This window comes from Schistocerca americana, chromosome 6, assembly GCF_021461395.2.
Source record: "Schistocerca americana isolate TAMUIC-IGC-003095 chromosome 6, iqSchAmer2.1, whole genome shotgun sequence".
NCBI lineage: Eukaryota > Metazoa > Arthropoda > Insecta > Orthoptera > Acrididae > Schistocerca > Schistocerca americana.
Window position 1 is genome coordinate 395,435,877 of NC_060124.1, and position 18,313 is coordinate 395,454,189.

At 41.5% G+C, this 18,313-nt stretch overlaps 1 protein-coding gene across 1 annotated transcript in view; it reads right to left on the reverse strand.

Moving 5' to 3' along the window:
- Positions 1-18,313, reverse strand: part of LOC124620165 (neural-cadherin-like) — a 182,463-nt gene that overhangs the window by 128,826 nt on the left and 35,324 nt on the right. Inside the window, exons 2-3 of the mRNA XM_047146834.1 lie at positions 17,636-17,751; positions 2,918-3,085 (exon numbers count right to left, since the gene is read on the reverse strand). Of these exons, the coding sequence (XP_047002790.1) occupies positions 2,918-3,085; positions 17,636-17,751 (284 nt within the window). The remainder of the gene's footprint in view (positions 1-2,917; positions 3,086-17,635; positions 17,752-18,313) is intronic.

The window sequence follows — 18,313 nt, forward strand, 5'->3', positions numbered from 1 at the left end:
CGACCGAGGCACACAGGGCCAACACCCGGCATCATGGTGTGGGGAGCGATCTCCTACGCTGGCCGTACACCACTGGTGATCGTCGAGGGGACACTGAATAGTGCACGGTACATCCAAACCGTCATCGAACCCATCGTTCTACCATTCCTAGACCGGCAAGGGAACTTGCTGTTCCAACAGGACAATGCACGTCCGCATGTATCCCGTGCCACCCAACGTGCTCTAGAGGGTGTAAGTCAACTACCCTGGCCAGCAAGATCTCCGGATCTGTCCCCCATTGAGCATGTTTGGGACTGGATGAAGCGTCGTCTCACGCGGTCTGCACGTCCAGCACGAACGCTGGTCCAACTGAGGCGCCAGGTGGAAATGGCATGGCAAGCCGTTCCACAGGACTACATCCAGCATCTCTACGATCGTCTCCATGGGAGAATAGCAGCCTGCATTGCTGCGAAAGGTGGATATACACTGTACTAGTGCCGACATTGTGCATGCTCTGTTGCCTGTGTCTATGTGCCTGTGGTTCTGTCAGTGTGATCATGTGATGTATCTGACCCCAGGAATGTGTCAATAAAGTTTCCCCTTCCTGGGACAATGATTTCACGGTGTTCTTATTTCAATTTACAGGAGTGTATTTAAAAACATAAAGTATCTAGTGCAAATGACTATGTGAGAATGACCTTTACTGGTATACAGATCACTCCCATACAATCATGTGAATTTAATTACTAGTGCTGCACATGGTCGTGACCATTTGTGCAAGGTAATTTATGTTTTTAAATATTTTAGTTATGAAAAAACCTTTTATAATGTGCTGAGTTTTATCCATATGACAATTTTGCTTGAAGTCAACGTAAAATTGACGCGTTCATGAGAAAAATATTCTTTGGGACCTGAAGAGGATAGCAAAGCCTGTCGAAACTGGTTGTTTTAAATAAAGAAATGCTTATGCGATCTCGGGTGTTAAACGTTTTCACCAAGTAAAACACATCGCTCGTTCTGTCTTCTCAAAATGAGATAAACTGAATCAAGACTTTGTTCAGTTTAATTACTCAATCCACAACACAGTATCCCTGAGGTTTCAGTGTGAAGAAAATTGTGTGTGTGTTGTGGTATGGGACTTTTCTGAATCAAAGTATAGGTTGATCTAGTTTTCAGGGATGGAACAATTCCAACTATAAATAATACAGTTTGTGATTCGTTATTAAGTGGTGTCAATTAAATCTTTTGTTGTCCGGTTCGTAATAAGGACAAGACACAAGTTTGGAATAATGCAGATTGTCCGCAATAATATTCATGTAGTCTACAGCTATTATGGTGCCTTGCATTACTACCACAGGCCCCATGGGATAAAAGCTTTAAAAGGCTGACATTCTCCGTACGAAACGCAAAGGCAATTGAGAAGAAAAAGCATGCACTACGGGAAAGCTTTTCTAGCAGACCGCCCATGCATTTCGGGGAATATCGCCAACAGAATCAGCTGCGAAGAGGCAATGTGTCAATAAAAAAAAATGTTCAAGAAATTTGAAGAAACAACTGAATTAAGCTGGGCAGCAGGGAAGGAAAAGCGGCCTGTTACCATGGCAGTTGTTGATGAAGTTGCTGTGGCTGTAGTGCAGCACATGCCTCAGTTCCTGCAGCAATTGCTCGAACTGTGTCATGGAAATTCTCTCCCCCCCTGGTCAACAGTTCAAAAGATTTTGCAGCGCATTTTGCCCTGGTATTCGTACAAGATTCAGAATGCGCACCAAATGCAGCCCCAAGATAGCCTACAACACCGTGGCTTCGCCCCCCGTTTTTTGTAGCGTTTGGCAATGGATGACATGTGACTGGGGAATATTCTTTGGAGAGGCGAGGCACACTTCGCTCTTCATGGCGCCATCAATGCGTTTAACTGTCGCATATAGGATTCTACTTGTGCAGGAACATCCGCTGCACTCAGCTTACGTGACTGTGTGGTGTGGTTTAACAAGCTCCTTCATTCTTGGTCTGTTTTTCTTCGAGGAGGCGTGACACCTAGTGGGCCTTTAGATTCGCAGTGACCTCCTCGTGCAACGCGCGATTCCAGGTTTGCTGGAAAGCAACAGAGTCCAAATCATTATCTCCACGCAAGATGGGGTGACTCCAAATGTCGCTTGCCAGGCGAAAGGTTTGTGTCGAGAAGTCGTCGGTAATAACTGCATCATGTCTAGGCAGTTTCAAGACATGTGGCTTTCCGGATCACCCGGCCTAAATCCATATGACCTCTGGGTGTGTTTGAGGATGGCATACCGCGACATAGCACTCTGATTACACTGGATGTACTGTGAGCAACAGTCGAACATGACATGTTATGGACGCAGAATCTTGGTAAGTCAGGAGACTATAATAAGTACATGTAACTTGTGACCATATCCTAATAAATTTACTAGAACCACCTTTATCATGTATTTGGCCGTTCCTCCCATTTCTCCTGAACCCACACCACATGGTGACTGCTTAATGCATAATTTTTTCATCTAGTGGCAGGAAATGGAACTATTATTTTTTGAGCATGCTCCGAGAGCGCACCGATTAACGGACATACATACGAAGTTTCAGCATCCTGCGATGAATGCAGCCCGCACTGCAGCATTCAAGAACACCGTCAGTTTAATTACAAGCACCGGGTACTTTCCTTGCTGCGGCATGTGTCCGCAATGCCATGAGGAGGTGGTGGACAGATGTTTCGGCTCATCTTTGTGCGAGAAACAGTGGGATGGGTACGACGGCAAGCTGGCCATTCTTTACAGGGTTCTCTCCACCTACTGTGAGTAGTCGCATGAGATGAAAAAGTTGGTCATGCAATAGGGACTTTACATGCTAAAGCCTCAATTGTGCTGAATGCGATGGTTTACGGCAAGCGATATTCTTGGAACAGACAGGGCAGCAGCAGACTGACCGTAAGGATAGTCCTGGGCAGGTGAGCTGGGTCCTCCTCCTCCTGCAGCTCTGCGCGGTACACGGCCTGCTGGAACACTGGCGGCTCGTCGTTGGCGTCCAGCACCGTCACCAGAAGCTCTGCCCTCGAGCTCTCCTTCCCAGACACCGCCACCAGCTGCAGCTCATACTGTCAAAACACACAGCACATCTCAAATGCGTCCAACATCCAGACAGGCATCTAAAAGTGGTCAACAGTGGAACGGCATCAGTACTGCATGAGATACTTGTGGTAATTCGGCAAATATTGTGCAAAGCCATGTGCTCCCCATACAGCACTTCCGTATCATGAATCACTGGCGCGATAAGGGTACTAAGCGATTGGGAAAAAAGAAATATCGTCCCCGATTTCAAGAAAGGTCACCAACAGAAGTAAATAAGTACATCATAAAATTCATTCGCAAATGGCGAATGAGGTCCCACAACAGCTATGCATTTCATGCGAAAGCCAAGGCAACCTGACGAGAAAAATAAATGTCTCTCCCTGTGAGGGAATCACGTAGATGTGCAAGCGCTATGGGAACAGTCACTTGGACAAATGGAGAATTACGTCAGTCGCGTGCTTAGATTGTACAGTGGTTAAGCCCACTACTCGCGACAAGTGGGAAATCCAGCTTCGAGTCCCGGTGCACTACAAATTTTTGTATGTTTCTAGTAAATAGTATAGCTGTTGTGGTACCGAATTCGGAATTTTCGAATTCATTTCATGTTGTAATACGGAAACTGGTCGTTAGCAGTGCTTGTTCCTTCGGACATGAATGAAAGTCCTAAGGAACACTGCATCGAACTATACAGACACTGTTGAAAACAGGCACTGCACTAATATTAATATTCACAGCCTATATCACTCGCTTCAGTCTGTTGCGGAATTACAGGAAGTGGCTTTACACGTGCTTTATGACTTTTTTTGCGACAGGGAAAATCTTTTCTCTAAAAAGCAAAATGGATTCTGCAAACACAGATATTGCGAAACACAGCCCGCTCTGACTATCCATGAAATGCAGATTAACGTAGACAAATGGGTCTGGGATAGTGCCGTGTTTCTCGATACGGTTCTAAACAGTCATTCAGTGAAAATAATGAAATCTCACTGAGTAGCAGATCAGTCGTTCTGTCCCTTTTTCTTGTCAGTGTTCCATATCTGGTACTTTCTTCGCCGATTCTACGAATCATTACCAGTCAATCTAATTTTCAGCGTCCTTCTATGGCATGACATTTCAAAAACGTTGATTATTTTTTATTTGCGGTTTTCCCAAAGCCCTAAATTCATTTCCTTACAATTCCATGCTCTAAACGTACATTCTCAGAAAGTTCCTCCTCAGACTAAGGCCGATATTTGATACTACCAACTTACATTGGTCGTGAAAGCTCTCTTTGCCTGTGCTGGTCTGCTTTTCATGTCCTCCTTGCTTCTTTCGTCCCGTGTCATTTTACTCCTAAGTGACAGAATTCCTATACTTCTTGCTCACCACTTTTGTTTGTCTTTTCAGTAATCTCATATTTACTACTGCTCATTACTTTTGTCTTTCGTCGGTTTACCTGTACTGCTGCAATCATTCCAGTCAACAGGTTCCTTAATTCCTCTTCACTATCACTGAGGATATCAATGTGATCAGAGAATATTACACCCGTTCATCCTGAATTATAGTCCCACTCCTGCAACTTTCTTTTATTTCCGTCATACATTCTTAGATGTCTAGACTGAACAGCAGTGGCAAATGACCGAGTTCCTGTGTTACTCCCTTTTTAATCCGAGCATTTCCTTCTTTAGCTAACATTCTTATTCTACCCTTTTCATCTTTGTAAATTCTGAATCCTTTAGGTTAAAATAATTTTTCAGAGAATTTAGAACATTTTGCGCCATTCTACATGACCAACCGCTTTTTTCAGGTAGACAAATCCTATCAATGTGTCCTGAGTAGTGTATATATGAGAGTTCTGGACCAAAAAGAATATTTTTTTAGGATTTGCCTGATATAAAACCAAGATTCTTGAAGTACTTTATGCTAATAACTATCAGAAACATATGCAATTTTCATTTAGTTGTTATATCAAATATTCTAATGGTGATTATACAAAAACCTGTTACGTATACAGGTAAAGATGCAGGAGAAAGTTCGTTGAAGTCAATAATGTAAAGAAGCTGCAGAAATATATGACCAAAATGTTTCAATGATAATGACAAATGAATATAATATAAACTTTAAAATTTCAAAACTTGTTTTATTTGTGAAAAAGAATTTACTAAATGAGGAAAAAGTAAGAGATCATTGTCAGTTAACAGGGAAATACCAAGGAGTTTCACATGATGATTGTAATCTTAACTATAAAAATCCTTAATTTATTCCAGTTCATATCTGTAATTTAACAACTTATGATGTCCATCTGTTTATCAAAGAACTGGCATTATATAATCAAGGTATTGACAATACCACACTTAATGAACAAAAACATTTAAAAAACTATAGTAAATTTCAATAAACCAATTTACATTGGAATGAGCATTTTAGATATTTCAAAAATATCAAAAATAAATATTTCAAAACTAATTTTATTATAATGTATTGAACCGAAAATAAGGTTTAAGATATTGATTTATGTTATATGGATACAGATTCTTTTATTTATGACATAAAAACTAACAATTTTTACAATGATATGAAATCACTGATAAACGAATTTGACACAAGTGATTATTCAAAATACAATATTTTTTACTTTCAGCAACAAAACAAGCGAGTTTTAGGAGAGGAAAAGATGAAAATTGTGGAAAAATTATGTTAGAACATGTTACCTTAAGACCTAAAATGTATGCCTATGAAGTAAAAGACAAAGAATGGAAAAGATCTAAAGGTATGAAAAAGTCAGTTGGAAAAACGAATTTACTTCTGATGATTATAAAAATTGTTGAAATGATAAAATAAAAGAATGTAGGAAAATGAGTTTGATTAGATCTTTTAAACACAGTATATATAGTAGAAGGTAATAAAATTGTTTTAAGTTCTGATGATGATAAATGTATTACACTACAAGATGGAATAATTACTCTACCAAATGGTAATTATAAAATTAAAGAATTAAAATGTGAATAATTGATTTTAGAGATCAGTTATAATATTTTATCAAGTTATGGTAAATGTTAATGTTTTTTCATATTTATTTTACAAAAAAATTTTCCACATAATCATTCATCCTTTTGATAATACTTCTCTTTACATTTTTGAGAATCAAAATATTTAATCTCTCTTTCTGAATCACATCTAAGAATATATTTGAAAGATCTTTTAATCTCTTTTTTATAATTTTCAGAAGTACATGTTTATTATTTCAGTTATTGATAAGTTCTTTTATATGTTGTAATTTATTTTCTTTACATCATTGTTGTTTCATTTTTATACATCAGTGCAAGTCTCATGAAGGTCAATTCCTTCGGTTAATTTTTATTTAGTTGTGAATTTCTTTTTCTTGGTTACACAATATACAAATGACTTTATTTTTACTCTCATTTATAATGAAAAATGTATTAGAACTAAACAAAATAATTGTTTTATAAATTTTATAAATATATGTAGAAGCATCTTTAGATCTTAAAAATGAAAATCATATATAATGATAAAGAAGTTTCTAACATTATTTATGAAATTAATGAAACAAGGTTTAAAGCCAAAGATGTGGGTAAACTTCTAGAATTTACAAACACAAGAAATACAATATAAGATCATTTTAGAGAAAAGTATGTGAAAAAGTGTAGGGGTTTGAAGGGTAAAGTTTCACTGCTCTTACACTCAAACACAAATTTTATTAATGAACCAGGATTACACCCTTTAGTCATGAAGTACAAACTGTCTTTAGAAGAAATTTTTCAAAATGGATTTATGAAGAACTTTTACTATCAATTAGAAAACATGGTAAATATAAAATAAAGTATAATGTAAATAACTCTGTGGAAGTCAAATAAATCATTACAAAGATCTAAATAAAATTAAAGATAATTATATAAAAATATCAGCTGGAATATGTGATAGAACTACAGAAATTTTATGTGAAAGATATGAACTAATAAGTAGTTTATTACCACATGTTGCTTCTCAATTAACTGGTGAAAATGTAATACCTGCTTTAGTTATTTTAAAATAAAATGATTATAATTATGCTTACTATGTTATTTGAAAACAATTTAAAAATGTTGAAAAAGAATCAAATATTATCAGAATTGTTAAGAATTTTTAAAAATGAATTTTATACCTAATTCAATAATTTCATACCACAGATGGATAGAAAGATTGGATATTGTTTGCTATATTCTCTTTATAATGGCTACTTTTTGTCTATACATGTCGTCTCATTCTATGGTGTCACCTAATGGTGAAAGCATCTTCCAAAAAATTATTTTCTACATAAAGTTGTGTAAAGCGAACTTGCGTTGGATGGGAGATGATTTTGTTTCAGTCTTATATGATGCATACTTATTTGTTGCTTATATGTGAGAAACTATCTAAATGTGTCGAAGTATGTAAATGAAGTGACCTACAAAATTTATTTTAAATAAGAAGCCCACCCTATTCTAACTGGAAAAAGATGAGAAACAACTGAAAAATGCTCCTGTTGGAGCGAATATGCCCCTCTTTAAGAGACTCTGTCAGAAAAGCAGGGACCAGCTATCTCAATCCTCATTCCGCCTTCCTAGTCAAAAATTTTGGCATTCGTGCGTTTTTGTGTCAAAACCGAGTGGCAGGTGAATTTTTAATTAATTCTTTTGGCTCATTAGTAACTGGATCGAGACCATACAAACAATTATAGTAATTAATTTAAAAAAAATTATACAAACTCTCAGCGCTTGAGCATGTCATTTTCGTTAAAGGTCCGTTCATGTATTTATAACCGTGTTCCTTCTCTCTGTGATTTCTCTAAAATCAGCCTTCGCTATCAAACAGCACCCGAAGACGACGGTGGATTGTTCTGGACAACTTTTGCTTAAAAGTAGGGAAACTTTTGCCATGTCAAGTCTCCCAACAATCTTACAATTAATAAAGACACCAAATAAAACATACATTGGTTAGTGATTACAGTGTATTGTGAAATATAAACACAGTTAAAAGTACACTTACATTGTGACTTGAATTATGCAATTACGAGTGCCGTTTGGTTGCAGCTCGTGAGTAAAATAATGAAATAGTTTAGTATTAATGGCGGTTTGCCACATATGTCCGATCTGGACAAAATCTAGAAAACAAAAGGTGCCTCTTAATCATCTGAGGATCTTCAAACGTTTCCAGCGGCTGCAGGCAATAATTATACAGCCGTGGACTACATCTATGGCTCAAATTATTTATTTGCTTACTTATAATTACGTTTTCCTCTAATGAAAGCTCAGCATGCAAGTGTACCTTTAAAAGCTGCCCTTACGCTAGCAACATGTTTGGAGTTACGTTATTGTCATTCCCTCAACCTGTTCTTTCAGTTCTAGTTTATTGCATTACTCCATTTTTATATTGACAATTTCCATTTCCGTACATTTATCGTTATGTTTTTTGTGTCCTCAGAGTCCTCGGGGCGGCGTACCTGAGGAAATCTTTTTGGGTTCTAAGCCATATTGTTACAAAGGGTAAAACCTCATGTTTTCGACAGCTGTTTCCATTATCATTGTTACCTCTGTTGAATGTCAGAGCTGGTATGGCAGAAGTGCCCGGAGCCTTCCTGAACATACATGGGAGCGGGTCAGCTTCTGGTAGCACCGACACGCCAAGGGAGCTGGCGACGTCAGGTTGCACCAAGTCTAAGGTTGCCGCTCTCGCCCCTCCACCAATGACAGTCATCCGCATTTGATTTTTGAGAACATTTATCGCGGAGAAAATGAGCAGCCTAACTAAAATACTTTCAAAGAAGGATTGAAAACAGTCTTGACCACAATGAAATATTTATTTGCAAGGATAACCGGTTTCGATCAAAAAGTGACCACTTTCAGATCATTTATACCATGATGATAGGTGGCGGCGATAAGCGGAACAGATTCAGCAGTTGACGTTCCTGAATCCATGACAACTGTACCATTCATCGCCACTACCACTCATCACTGCACAAATGGTGTCAAAATGGTCACATTCTGACCGAAACAGGGTACCACTGTAAATAAATATTTCATTACGGTCAAGATTGTTCTCAATCCTTTTCTAAACCATCCTTATTAACTTCCATAAGGTGTCTTAATCCCGCTCCTGTGTCCTACCCTCGATTTAGATAACATTGTTGCAGTTTACTCTTGTCTCGGCCGCCCTCTTTATAAAGAAATCCCAGTATGATGAGGCATGGGCCTCTCCCTTACTTTTTAAAAATTAATTTTGTGTTTGTTTTCAAAGAAACTTTCAGCCATTATGAATTTCTCAAGTTCCAGCTGACGTAGGTGGTGCATGTAGAATTGTGTGCATGACGGAGTTTGAAAAGTGGGAGAATTTTAGTTATCATTAATTAATTTTAATATGCAGTAGTGTATATTATGGCACAGACTATAAAAATCTCAACTAGGTAGAATCCTCAGAGTTGCCGATTATCAGTGTACTAGAGGAGAATGGTGCTAAAGAACTTAATTTCGTCAACTTATCTTTGTTCGACGACGAACTTCTTACGTTCTAGAATTCAACTTTCACTCTGCAGCGGCGTGTACGCTGATATGAATTTTCCTGGCAGATTAAAACTGAGTGCCGGTTCGAGACCCGAACACGGGACCTTTGCCTTTCGTGGTCAAGTGCTGTACGGGGATTTTTTAAAAATTTTGTTCGGTATTGTTCATTTCGTTTGATGTGGGTGAACGTCACATGACATCCGTTCAAGCTGATCGTTGATTCCTTTACTCAGCATTTTTATTACAGAGGACAGTCGGCCCTGTGACCGAACACGCTGAGCTACCTTGGCGGCACCGTGTGAGTTACCCAAGCACGACCCCTCCTTACAGTTTCACTTCCGCCAGTACCACCTCTCCTACTTCCTTAACTTCAAGGAAGCCCTTCCTCGAAACTTGCAGGACTAACACTCCTGGAAGAAAGGACACTGCGGAGACATGGCTTAGCCACAGTCTGGGGGAATGTTTCCAGACTGAATTTTTTTACCTGTAGCGGAGTGTGCATTGATGCGAAACTTACTGGCCGATTAGAAATTTGTGCCGGACCGAGATTCGAACTCAGGACCTTTGACTTTCGCGGGCTAGTGCTCCACCAACTTTTTAAATTTTTTATTTAATTTTTTCTGTTTGGAGCACTATCTGCCTAATTAATTTCTCTCATCTGTATCAACTTACTTTGGGAAATTTAGGAAACGATAATCCACTTTTTTGTATATTTACATGACTAAGAAATGCCTACAGTAGTAGTGCAGATGAAAAGTAAAAGCAAATAACGCCATGAATGGAAAGCCATCCACTAATAAACGTGTCTAAGGGAAATGTTTATAAGATAAAGAGAAGAAAAAAGGGAGGAGAAAGTTAAGTAGGGTAGGAGGACTTGTGACGCCATCTGCCATGATGTTTCGCCGTCAGAAGACTGTCCATTCTATTGGTGGAGAGGGTCCTCTTGTCTTGGTTGGTGTGTTTCGTCGAGGTGCCAGCTCCTGAACGGGTTGGCGAGAAAACACTGTAAGTTCACTAAAGAGCCAAAGAAACTAGTACACCTCTATAATATCCTGTAGGGCCCCGCCGCGCGCATAGAAGTGCTACGACACAACGTGGCATGGACTCGACTAATGTCTGAAGTAGGACTGGAGGGCATTCCAGATATGCTCAGTAATGTTCATGTCTGGCGAGGTTGGTAGCCAGCGGAAGTGTTCAAGCTCAGGAGAGTGTTCCTGGAGCCACTCTGTAGCAATTCTAGACGTGTGAGGTGTCGCAATGTGCTACTGAAATTGCCCACGTCCGTCGGAAGGCACAATGGACTTCGATGAGTGCAGGTGATCAGACAGGATGCTTACGTACATGTCAACTGTCAGAGTCGTATCTAGACATATGAGGGGTCTCATATCACTCCAAACGCACACGCCGCACACCATTACAGAGCCTCCACCGGCTTGAACGCCCCTGCTGACATGCAGGGTCCATGTATTCACAAGGTTGTCTCAATACCCGTACATGTACATCCGCTCGATATAATTTGAAACGAGACACACTGAAATGTTGCTTTTTAATAATAAATAGAATATGCCCCAATCGTTTAATAAAGGCTAAAATACATTAAGAATAAATTTTCTCTGTGTAAAATAAATCTGTAAGGAAAGGAGAAAAGATCACGAAGGAATGTATTTTTTTGCTGTTCCGATAGAGAACGTACGAGAGAAATGTTTATGTATCGAAACTGTAAAGCAAGTTGAAGGCAGTCGCCGTAAGTTGTTTTTGGATTATATAAAAGCACGAGCTCTCTATCTCTCGTTTGTTTTCGATGGCAGTTTCCCAAAATGTAAGAGTCGCTGTTGTATCTATAACTTTTGGTTCAATTAAAATAGCCGTGTTTAAATTAACAATCTACTTTCCTTTGTCATTAATTCCACATAGCAAATTATTATGCTGCACTTCAGAACTTTTTCAGGCTGCAGCAGAGTTGCCGACGAATTGTTTGGTGGCCACAGCCGAATGCTACTAGTGTTCAATCGGCTATTACTTTATCAAACTTTTATTTCAGCGTCCCTGAGATCTCTTTTACCGGTCGTTTCTATCAGTATCCGGGCAACGTAATTACGCAAACTTTGTAATTGTGAGATCGATCACTGGCCTCTATACAATGCCGTCGGTCAACGTTCTCGTCGGTCTGATGGGAATCTGATGCTGCTTGGCGAAATACATAATTTCATTATCGACAAGTAAAAATTTTCTACGCACCATGTTACCATGTTAGACGCTTGCCACCAGCAAAAGTGATAAATATAATATTACCTTAATTTTTTAAATACCAGTAATATTATAACGAACGACCAGACAACATGTTTCAAGTCATCAACAGTCCAATGTCGGTGTTGATGGGTCCAGGCGAGGCGCAAAACTTTGTGTAGTGCAGTCACCAAGGTTACACGAGTGGGCCTTCGGCTCCGAGGGCCATGTCGACGATGTTTCGTTGAATGGTTCGAGCGCTGACACTTGCTGATGGTGGAGCATTGAAATCTTCAGCAATTTGCGGTAGGGTTGCGCTTCTGTCACGTTGAACGATTCTTTTCAGCCGTCGTTGGTCCCGTCCTTGCAGGATCTTTTTCCGGCTACAGCGATGTCGGAGATCTGATGTTTTTCCGGATTCCTGATATTTGCGATACACTCGTGAAATTGTTGTACTGGAAAATCCACACTTCATTGCTACCTCGGAGATGCTGTATCCCATTTCTCGTGCACCGAATATAACACCACGTTCAAACTCACTTAAATCTTGATAACCTGCGGTTGTAGCAGCAGTAAGCGATGTAACTGTTGTGGCGTAACAAGCTAGCTACGCCACACTGAGAAGGGAGCCGAAAGGCACGCGTACATACACGCCGACTGGCGTCAAGTCTGGAACAGGATACGTTATGACTGCTATAAAGAAAATACGTAGCTTTGGAATATACTTAACTTTTAATCACTCCTTGTGATACATCTCTCTTGACTATACAAATGAGACTCGTAAGATACATGCACTGTTACAATTGGCGCCTTGCTAGGTCGTAGCCATGGACTTAGCAGAAGGCTATTCTAGCTGTCTCTCGGCAAATGAGAGGAAGGCTTCGTCCGTATTGTCGCTAGCAATGCCGTCCGTACAACTGGGCGAGTGCTCTATCGTATCTCGAGACCTGCCTTGTGGTGGCGCTAGGTCTGCGATCACACAGTGGCGACACGCGGGTCCGACATGTACTAAATGGACCGCGGCCGATTTAAGCTACCACTTAGCAAGTGTGGTGTCTGGCGGTGACACCACAGTAACAACTGAGCCAGATAGTTTTCTTAGATAGGCGTTGCCGACCGCAGTCCGTATTCTGCCTGTTTACATATATCTTCATTTGAATACGCATGCCTATACCAGTTTCTTCGGTGCTTCAGTGTAGTTCACGAAATTGACGCTATAGTGTCTACGTCGCGGCAGAGTGTGGTATTTCACTTGAAGACGTATCCAGAACTTCGCCGAATCGACGATGTCGTCTCTGCAGCGGCAATTGCGAGCCATGCCACTAATTCATGTGAGGTTTTCGGCACCTAGATGACGGTAAACAAGTTGCGTCAGGACATATAGGCATGTTAGTACTCGGGGATAGAAAGCCACGATCTTCTGTATGTGGGACCGTACGGCCGCTGCTGCCTCATACTCGAAACAGTGTAAATCCGTATTTTCCACACTGCACTTGAGGCGCTGCAGTGAATCCACAAGCACGATGTGGTGCAGTTTCTGTTTTGTAGTATACAAATATTTGCCGTTGACCATAAGAAACCACACCGCGGTCGTGTTAGTGGTGTGATATGACTGATGGATCGTTTTCCGTGATGTAGGGCACAAAATCTTGGGTGACGTGCTTCGAAGGGGTTTCGGGATGGGTACGGTTGGAGAAGATAATAGATGTCTCTGGTGGTGGTCTTTCTGGTCCTGGGGAGCTCAGCGCGTATGTAGCAACATTTCTGACTTAAAATTGAGGCGAACTCGGCAATCAACGTCCCAATGAAACTAATATCCTGGCTTCTTTCACAAATGGAGCGTTGTACTGGTGTTAAGCACTGTGATCCCAGATTTAACATTAACCATAACTAGGCCACCATGCAGCTTCGCTAAGGTGAGGGCATCCTAATGGGCTTTAAAGATGTGTCCAAAACATATAAAATACCCGAAGGGCATCTGCAATGTGGCCACCATTATTGCAGTGATGGGCAGAATCTGAACTACGTGGGATATCCGGGCTGCCAGATGTGTATTTGGCAAAAGTGACCCTCTGGCACATCTTCAGCGTGCATTGGAGGTGGCTCTGTATGTTCACCCGGATGAATTGTATTAGTGCCCGAAAAAATGGATCGTCGAGTTTCGGCGAATAGCTAGCCTGTATACCACTTCGAGACAGCGGACGGTGTCCTTTGGGGGCTACGCTAACTGTGGGAATGCCCCAGGCGATACTGATAGCGCAACATTTTGCTACGTTCAAAGCTCTTTGTGCCCCTGCACTGTAACGGGTAATCCATTGCATCGTGGCTTTTATATCGAGTGCTGAACTTATGCGGAAGGCAAAGTGCAACAGTGGAAAACAAGCTCCTGGAGTGGAATACCCATCACACGTAGCCATAGTCTGCAGAAGAGTGGTTCCATCGTGATGGCGTCAAGCACGTTCGACAGCTGGCAACTCAGCCAAACTGAGTGTTTGATCCGTGTATGTTCTTTGATCCTTGCATTGATGACAAGCCAGGATGTTGCCACTCGAAGGAGTGCATGGTCGCCTGCATTAACGTCGGGGAAACTGTCGTCTAGTCCAGTCAGAAGTGTGTTGCCATGGAAATAACATCTCAATATTCACTGAGAGTAGTCTGGCAGTTATTATCACCACCTGAGAATGTTTGTTCATGGGACACAGCTTGTCGTAACACATGTTTGACTCACATAGCTAGAAGGTGCGTGAAAATCTTGGATTTAGTAAAGTGATCGATCTGTAAACCATGTTCGTCCTGCAGGTTCTAGGACTGGTATTAGTAATCCCTCCTTGAACGTTGGTGGCGGCAGCATCGCGCCAGACATAAGTTCCTGAGCCATGCAGCGTGGTCGATACCTCGAGCTCCGAGTGGTTACGCTGTCTTTGCTCATGAGAGGGTCTTTGGGCAGAGGACTCTGGACAGGAGAGATAGGTTCTGGTGGTGGCGGTGGGAGGGGGGGGGGGGGGGCAAGGTAGAAGCTTAATGGTTGGTGTGAGCAGACGTGCAAGGGCCAATGAACTTGTTTCTTTGGGAAGCATGACCAGTATCTTCGGTGCAGGCCTTTTTCTAGTGCTGTCCCCGGCTGCACCAGGCCCCCATCTTCTTCGTGTTTCCTCCTTGGGAACAGAGTCCCGAGATTTCCGCCACTTACTTCACCGTGACAACAGTTTGTGAGAATACTCGACTACCTCGTCCTTGTCATCAGCAGCTTGTTGTGCTGGAGCAGCTTGGTGCCTGCTTCATTGCATGGTTTGAAATTGGTAGTTATACCGCCACATGGTGATCGATTGGTTCTTAGCTAAATGAACCGCCAATACATGCTCAGCTCTCACCTGTAGCGCCACTGGTTAGTGTATTAGAGTTTGTTCCTTTTGAGGAAACCGTGGGTACTCTGTTAAGATTTAATGACAGTGGCTTGTGTTTTTATTTTAAGTGATAGCGGTCTGGGCTCTGCTGTAAGTGGGGTTTTATCTGTGTTTAAGAAGAAAGATCCGCTCTGCTTTGTGGCAGCCACCCTATCTATACTTACAAGGGAACCTCCCCATCGCACCCCCCTCAGATTTAGTTATAAGTTGGCACAGGGATAGGCCATGAAAAACTGAACACAGATCAATCGAGAAAACAGGAAGAAGTTGTATGGAACAATGAAAAAAATAAGCAAAATATACAAAAACTGAGTAGTCCGTGTGCAAGATAAGCCACGTTAAGGTACATATGCACAGAGGTGCACCGTGGTCCTGTGGTTACCGTGAGCAGCAATGGAACGGAAGGTCCCTGGTTCAATCCTCCCTCGAGTGAAAAGATTTAATTTTTTATTTTCAGACAATTATCAAAGTTCATGCACTCAGACATCATCAACTTCGCTCTCCAAAATTCCAGGACATGTTCAGATTTGCTTGGACACATGCAGGATTTGACGGTCTACACACGGAAAAACTTGAAAACGTTAAAAATGTATGTTTTGACAGAGCACAGGGAAAACTGTGCGACTGTGAAACTGTTGCATTCATTTGTTGCCATTTATGCGACAAACTCTTATGTTTTCATCACTTTTTTGGGAGTGATTATCACATCCACAAGAAAACCTAAATCGGGAAAGGTAGAAGAATCTTTTTACCCATTCGCCAAGTGTGCAAGTTAGGTGGGTCGACAACATATTCCTGTAGTGTGACGCACATGCCGTCACCAGTGTCGTATAGAATATTCCAGACGTGTTTTCCTGTGGAGGAATCGGTTGACCTATGAATTTGCGATCAAATGTTTTCGCTTCCTATTGGAGAGGCACGTCCTTTCGTCTACTAATCGCACGGTTTTGCGGTGCGGTCGCAAAACACAGACACTAAACTTATTACAGTGAACAGAGACGTCAATGAATGAACGGTCAGATCGTAACTTTGCGAAAATAAAGTAAGTAAAATTTTTATTCGAAGAAGGACTCGAACCAAGGACCTCTCGTTCCGCAGTTGATCACTCCAACCACGGGACCACGGCGCTCTTCAGCTTACATACTCCTTGATGTTACATATGTTACACTTGGACTACTCAGTTTGTATATTTTGCTTATTTTTTCATAGTTCCACACAACTTCTTCCTGTTTTCTCGATTGACCTGTGTTCAGTTTTTCAAGGCCTATCCACTGTGTCAATTTATAACTAAATCTGAGGGGGGTGCGATGGGGAGGTTCCCTCGTTAGTAGCATAACCCGTGTTTTAACATGCCACAGGCACCTTGCAGAACGGCAAGTCGTATATTCGGTTTAATGCTCCAAGGGTTTTACCACTTGCTACATCTGCTACGCCCATGTTTAAGTTGTTCCCGCAGCTGTTTTTTAAGGATAATTGAAGGGCCTAAAATTTGTCCGGACTATCTGGCCAGCCTGTTCATATAGCGAAGGTTAAGGTGCTTGGTGGCTTGAGGAGGTTATTTCCTGAAGGCCTAGTCGGTGCACCTGAACCTCATCTTAGGTTTACATGATGCCAAGACCAGCGCCGGTCTATCGATACACTTCATGAAGAAATTGACAACCATCGGACTAAGTGTACAAGCCGCGGCGATGACTTCCTGCTCTTTGAAGAAATCGCCAATCCACATAAAGCAGCTCTTAGTAAGACACGCGTGAAACAGCTTGTCCTGCGAGAAAATGGAACCGACATGCCCCAGAAAATCATTGAGTGGCATTTTGGTAACCAAAGAAACAGCGTAGAAGCTGACTTTGATGCCGTTTTGTTCCAGTTTTAGTTTCTTCAACTACGCCATAAAATGACCCATGTCCTCTACATAAGTGTAATTCTCACCCACGTGCGGCTGAAGCACAGAAGCGAAGTGCTTCGCCAATTTATATATCGGTGAGTCAGGAGAACTTACGATCGGTCTTAATGGTAAATATTAGAAAAATCTTTAAAGTTAAGTCGGCCGTAGAACCAGAGAAAAAGCAAACTGGCAACATATGGCCATGAAAATTTCAATAATTAAGCACAGTGGTCTGATAATACTATTAATGTCTGGATACATTTTTATCATTAGTCTTGAAACAATCCATCTTGTTCTCCAGAAATCTGGAACACGCGATAGGTTCGTATGAGCACAGAATCGGAGAGTATTTTCTTCTGCATTGTAGTACCATTTCATGGCCGCCATGTTGTTGTTGGGAAAGATACGAAATATGAGGATCTTTTGCCGGCATACTTAGACAGCGACCATTGGCAATAAAGCACGGGAATCATATGACAGGCTCATAACAGACGGGTGGCATTGTTCAGGAGGATGCACGGAAACGGAGCTGCACTCGATACTCACCAGTGTTCTCCTCTCGTAGTCGAGCTCGGCAGCCACTATCACGTCCCCTGTGTCGCCGTCTATTGAGAAGGTGCCCTCCTCGTTACCAGCTCCTATGAGGTAGCGCACGGCAGCATCTGTGAAAAAGAAACAGCCTTCACTCAGTGGGACTGCTGGCTACTAGGCAAGCGCCCGTTGCCTGGAGATTAAGCATACCTTGAGATCTGTCTGTAAAATTGCCAAAATAAATGCCGGGTAACTAAAATGTTCATCCTAACGAAAACTCATAAAAAGATTCAGAAATCGTCTTTCAAAACTCAGAAGAAGAGAAAAGATCCCACAGCAATGGAAAGTAATCCTAAGAAGGGTTACAAGCAAGATGTCGACAAATATAAGGTATATCTCTTTCACCAATCTTTTTTATACATCAGCTACAACATTATGATCTTGACCTACTGTCGATATAAATCCGTTCAGATGATAGCAGCGTCACCTGGCGAGGAACGACAGCTATTCACTCACACTCACACACACACACACACACACACACACACACACACACACCACACGGAGCATATAGTATTAGTAAGCATGCTGTCCGTGTGTGGAATGGGGAGGGTGAGTGATCTATATGAGTTTGAATGAGGCAGACCGTGATGTCCAGAGACTTGGAACGCGCACTTCGGAAACGGCACGACT